The following is a 5,305-nucleotide window of genomic DNA, read 5'->3' on the forward strand; positions in this document are numbered from 1 at the left end:
TAATTACAATATAGCAATTAAACACTGGAATGGTAGATGTGCAGAAGATGAATGTGCAAGTAGAGATACTGGGGTGCAAAGGAGCAACATAAATAAATACAGTATGGGGATGAGGGAGTTGGATGGGCTATTTACAGATGGGCTATGTACAGGTATAGTGATCTGTGAGCTGCTCTGACAGCTGGTGCTTAGTGAGGGAGATATGAGTCTCCAGCTTCAGTGATTGTTTTTGCAGTTTGTTCCAGTCATTGGCAGCAGAGAACTGGAAGGAAAGGCGGCCAAAGTAGGAATTGGCTTTGGGGGTGACCAGTGAGATATACCTGCTAGAGTGCGTGCTACGGGTGGGTGGTGCTATGGTGACCAGTGAGCTGAGATAAGGCGGGGCTTTACCTAGCAGAGACTTGTAGATGACCTGGAGCCAGCGGGTTTGGCGACGAGTATGAAGCGAGAGTGTACAGGTCGCAGTGGTGGGTAGTATATGGGGCTTTGGTGACAAAACGGATGGCACTGTGATAGACTGCATCCAATTTGTTGAGTAGAGTGTTGGAGGCTATTTTGTAAATGACATCGCCGAAGTCGAGGATCGGTAGGATGGTCAGTTTTACTAGGGTATGTTTGGCAGCATGAGTGAAGGAAGCTTTGTTGCGAAATAGGAAGCCGATTCTAGATTTAATTTTGGATTGAAGATGCTTAATGTGAGTCTGGAATGAGAGTTTACATTCTAACCAGACACCTAGGTATTTGTAGTCGTCCACATATTCTAAGTCAGAACCGTCCAGAGTAATGATTCTGGACGGGCGGGAAGGTGCGGGCAGCGATCGGTTGAAGAGCATGCATTTAGTTTAACTTGCATTTAAGAGCAGTTGGAGGCCACGGAAGGAGAGTTGTATGGCATTGAAGCTCGTCTGGAGGTTAGTTAACACAGTGTTCAAAGAAGGGCCAGAGGTATACAGAATGATGTCGTCTGCGTAGAGGTAGATCAGGGAATCACCAGCAGCAAGAGCGACATCATTGATGTATACAGAGAAGAGAGTCGGCCCAAGAATTGAACCCTGTGGCGCACACACAGAGACTGCCAGAGGTCCGGACAACAGGATCTCCGATTTGACACACTGAACTCTATCAGAGAGGTAGTTGGTGAACCCTGCGAGGCAATCATTTGAGAAATCAAGGCTGTTGAGTCTGCCGATAAGAATGTGGTGATTGACAAAGTCGAAAGCCTTGGCCACGTCAACGAATACGGCTGCACAGTAATGTCTCTTATCGATGGCGGTTATGATATCGTTTAGGACCTTGAACGTGGCTAAGGTGCACCCATGACCAGCTCTGAAACCAGATTGCATAGCGGAGAAGGTACGGTGGGATTCGAAATGGTCGGTAATCTGTTTGTTAACTTGGCTGTCGAAGACCTTAGAAAGGCAGGGTAGGATAGATGTAGGTCTGTAGCAGTTTGGGTCTAGAGTGTCTCCCCCTTTGAAGAGGGGGATGACCGCGGCAGCTTTCCAATCTTTGGGAATCTCAGACGATACGAAAGAGAGGTTGAACAGGCTAGTAATAGGGGTTGCAACAATTTCAGGAGATAATTTTAGAAAGAGAGTCCAGATTGTCTAGCCCTGCTGATTTGTAGGGGTCCAGATTGTCTAGCCCGGCTGATTTGTAAGGGTCCAGATTTTGCAGCTCTTTCAGAACATCAGCCATCTGGATTTGGGTGAAAGAGAAATGGGGGAGGCTTGGGCGAGTTGCTGTGGGGGGTGGAGGGCTGTTGATCGGGGTAGCCAGGTGGAAAGCATGGCCAGCCGTAGAAAAATGCTTATTGAAATTCTCAATTATAGTGGATTTATCGGTGGTGACAGTGTTTCCTAGCCTCAGTGCAGTGGGCAGCTGGGAGGAGGTGCTCTTATTCTCCATGGACTTTACAGTGGCCCAGAACTTTTTTGAGTTTGTGCTGCAGGATGCAAATTTCTGCTTGAAAAGCTAGCCTTAGCTTGACTAACTGCCTGTGTATATTGGTTCCTAACTTCCTTGAAAAGTTGCATATCACGGGGCTATTCGATGCTAATGCAGTACGCCACAGGATGTTTTTGTGCTGGTCAAGGGCAGTCAGGTCTGGAGAGAACCAAGGGCTATATCTGTTCCTGGTTCTGAATTTTTTGAGTTAAAAGCGCATTCCAGACGATGTCTATTCCACAAGTTACCACCGGCTAAATATATGACGTTAAAATGCTTATTTACTCTGTTCCATCTGACTGCGCAATCAACTGTCTCATCAGCCCAGCCAATAGAACGAAAGACCAGCCGGCTTGGGTAGTAACCCTAGATATGTATTTATAGACTAATACAAATCAGTAACGGATTTAGGTATGGGCGACATGGGCAGCCGCCCGGGGCGGCACGGGGTGGTTGGCCCAGGGCGCCATACAAGCTAGAACCACCACATACACTTGAAACAAATAGCCAAACCTACAACTGCAGACAAAAATGCTTTCTGCTACTAAGATCAGTGAAATGTAGGCTAAACTGACAATGGAATTCTGAATTCTGGCTCCAAACACCGGCTTCTCGGGCATTATCACATTCATACAACGGGATACAAATATATTCAAATAATGATTGACATATTTTCATTAAAAACGTTATTTTTATTAATTTATTCATACTATTTCATCCTTCCACAATATATAGTCCGGGAAAAAAAATCTGGGTTTACTACCCAAGCCGGCTGGTCAGTCGTTCTATTGGTTCGGTTACCAAGGATGCGACCCAGTCGTTCAGTCTTTTTGTTCTGTATCTATGGACGCGACCCAGTCATTACTTCTAAATGTTCCATTGCCATACTGGCAACGTTCTTATTCCTTGCTTGCTAGCCAACTACTGCTAATTTACAGTCACGTCAAACAGTGCAGACAGAATAACAACAGGAGATGCATTTGTTTAAGCTGTTTCTAGTGACATTTATTTGGATACATCCATAACAATGAGCTAATGAGGCACGATTTCGCTAGCCAACAACACAGCTAACACAACGATTTCAAACTGAAGCTGGAAAGACTGCAAACTAGCTGCACTTCGTTTCACCTTTTTCCAATTGACATTTCTTTGTATATATCCATAAAAATGATGCCAGCCGATTCATGATTTCTAATGGTTGAGAAACGCTGCCTCTCTCTCTCTCGTCCTGACTCTTGACCATTACACGTTCATTACTATGGGACAGTTGGAGATCGAATTTGAAAATTAAAACAATGTTACAAATGTCGGAGACAGACGGGTTTATACAAATTTCTGTTGTTGAAAACTAAATGTTAGTCGAAAAGAAATATGAGATAATGTCTCGATTATTTTTCTAGTGGAGATCAAGTTTATAATTTCCCTACCTGGGTTAACGAGACTATGGATTGCGCAGTCAGATGGAACAGAATGAATAGTCATTTTAAAGTCAGATTTAGCCGATGGTAATTTGTGGAATAGACACCGGCTGAAATGCGCTTTTAACTAATCAGCATTCAGGTTTAGACCCACCCGTTGTATACTGTTCTGTACTCTACTGTTCTGTACTCTACTGTTCTGTACTCTACTGTTCTGTACTCTACTCTACTGAGCTCTATTGTGCTGTACTTTAATGTTCAAAATTGTGAAACAGACTGCTATTAGTTCAGATTTGGTCCGGTTCTGACCAACCAAATTTGGTTTTGTTTGGGGACAGAGCTCATTAAAATAGTCACTGTGTACAATAATACCCAAATATGCAAAAGAGGATATTGCATATTTATACCTTTGTGTATCTTTTCAGGATACATCACTATGAAGAGAATGACATTCATTTCCATATGCATTTCTGTGGAGTACAGATCAGGGACCCGTGATACCGCAATTCCATTACCAGGTGTAAGTCCACCTCACTTACTTTAGTTGAATAACCAACAGATATTTGTTCTAAGTCATTGTGTCATGCTATAGCTGACCCCCCCCCCCCCCCCCATTCTTTCTGCAGGAATTATTCAATCCTAATTTGGAGCAGATATGTAAGAGTTTTTGGAAAACGTGGACACATTAAAAAACGGAGGGAGATTTTAATGAAATTCTGTTAACAAACATTGCATCTGCATAGTTTTTCCAGTAAATGTGTTTTTGTAAAATGTTCAGTGTAAATTGTTAAACATAGTCCTTGGTTGTATGGTTTATTAAACTTTGAAATCAATGTTTTTTGTTTGGAGTACATTTTAAGTGAGAAATTGGACTCTGCGTAATTCTGAGACTGTGGAATTGCACAGCAGTTAAGGGTCATGGTTGACAAAGTGGTTAAAAGATAATGGTTCTTCCCTGCGGGGCCAATAGTTTATCCAGACGCTCTTGGTCCTGCTGCAGCATCTCTTCCCTGCGCCAGCCGTTTATCTCCTGCAGCCTGCGCAGTTGCTGGGCGCGTCTCTCCTGCATCTCCTCCACAATCACCGCGCCGCCCAGAACCATGGCAGAGAAGGGCAGCTGCATGCGTTGCACCTCCTGCTCTTAGAACTCTGCACTGCACCACTTCTCCAGCTCTGAGGTAGAGAGAGAGAGTCAGGCAATGATATATAAATATTATATATAAAGCAAAGCACCACATACTGTTTCATACAATCTCAATACATCTCTCTGGCCCCATGGCAGGCAGACCGTGGTGGTAGTCTGTAGCTGTGTTTGTGGAGCAGCTCTATGAGGCAGAGGGTGACGGCCGCCAGGTGACCAGTGTACTTCAGCTGGAAAAGACGCTGGAGGTAGGACACCACCTGGCTCCCACCCACGTTCACACGCATCCAGCCTGGGGAAACACCAGAGGACATGTTACATCTGGTGAGATAGCAGCGACATCTGTTTGTTCTTTTCCCAACTCCTCTAGCATGAAAACAAAATAGAGGATTTTGCAAAAGAATAGACAGATCTGGCTACCTGGTTGAGTATGAGTGGAGTCACCTAAAACCTCATGTTAGTGCGTACCTTCCATTGATAACAGGTAGTATGTGACCGCAGTGGTAGCTGGAGGACAGGACAATGCCCGTGTGTGTGTGGGGAGTTGCAGAGAGCAGTGTTGTAATATAAGCTGTACAGGCTATCCACCCCATAGGATACATGAGGGCAGTGTTGTAAAGTACTTAAGTAAAAATACTTGAACGTACTACTTAAGTAGTTTTTTGGGGTATCTGTACTTTAGTTTACTATTTATATTTTTGACAACTTACACTTTTTACTCCATACATTTTCATTGACACCCAAATGTACTCGCTACATTTTGAATGCTTAGCAGGACAGGAAAATTGTGTAATTCACA

General features: G+C 43.9%; 1 protein-coding gene across 1 annotated transcript; it reads right to left on the reverse strand.

Moving 5' to 3' along the window:
• Nucleotides 1-4,046: 4,046 nt before the first annotated feature.
• LOC106566696 (actin-related protein 5) lies at nt 4,047-4,981 on the reverse strand. Its single transcript, XM_082959695.1, is given in 4 exon segments — nt 4,047-4,538; nt 4,654-4,667; nt 4,669-4,798; nt 4,975-4,981. Coding segments are annotated over 4 exon segments (390 nt in total). The 3' UTR covers nt 4,047-4,299.
• Between the last annotated feature and the right edge of the window lie 324 nt (nt 4,982-5,305).

The sequence above is a fragment of the Salmo salar genome, chromosome 13 (genome assembly GCF_965601325.2).
Source record: "Salmo salar chromosome 13, fSalSal1, whole genome shotgun sequence".
NCBI lineage: Eukaryota > Metazoa > Chordata > Actinopteri > Salmoniformes > Salmonidae > Salmo > Salmo salar.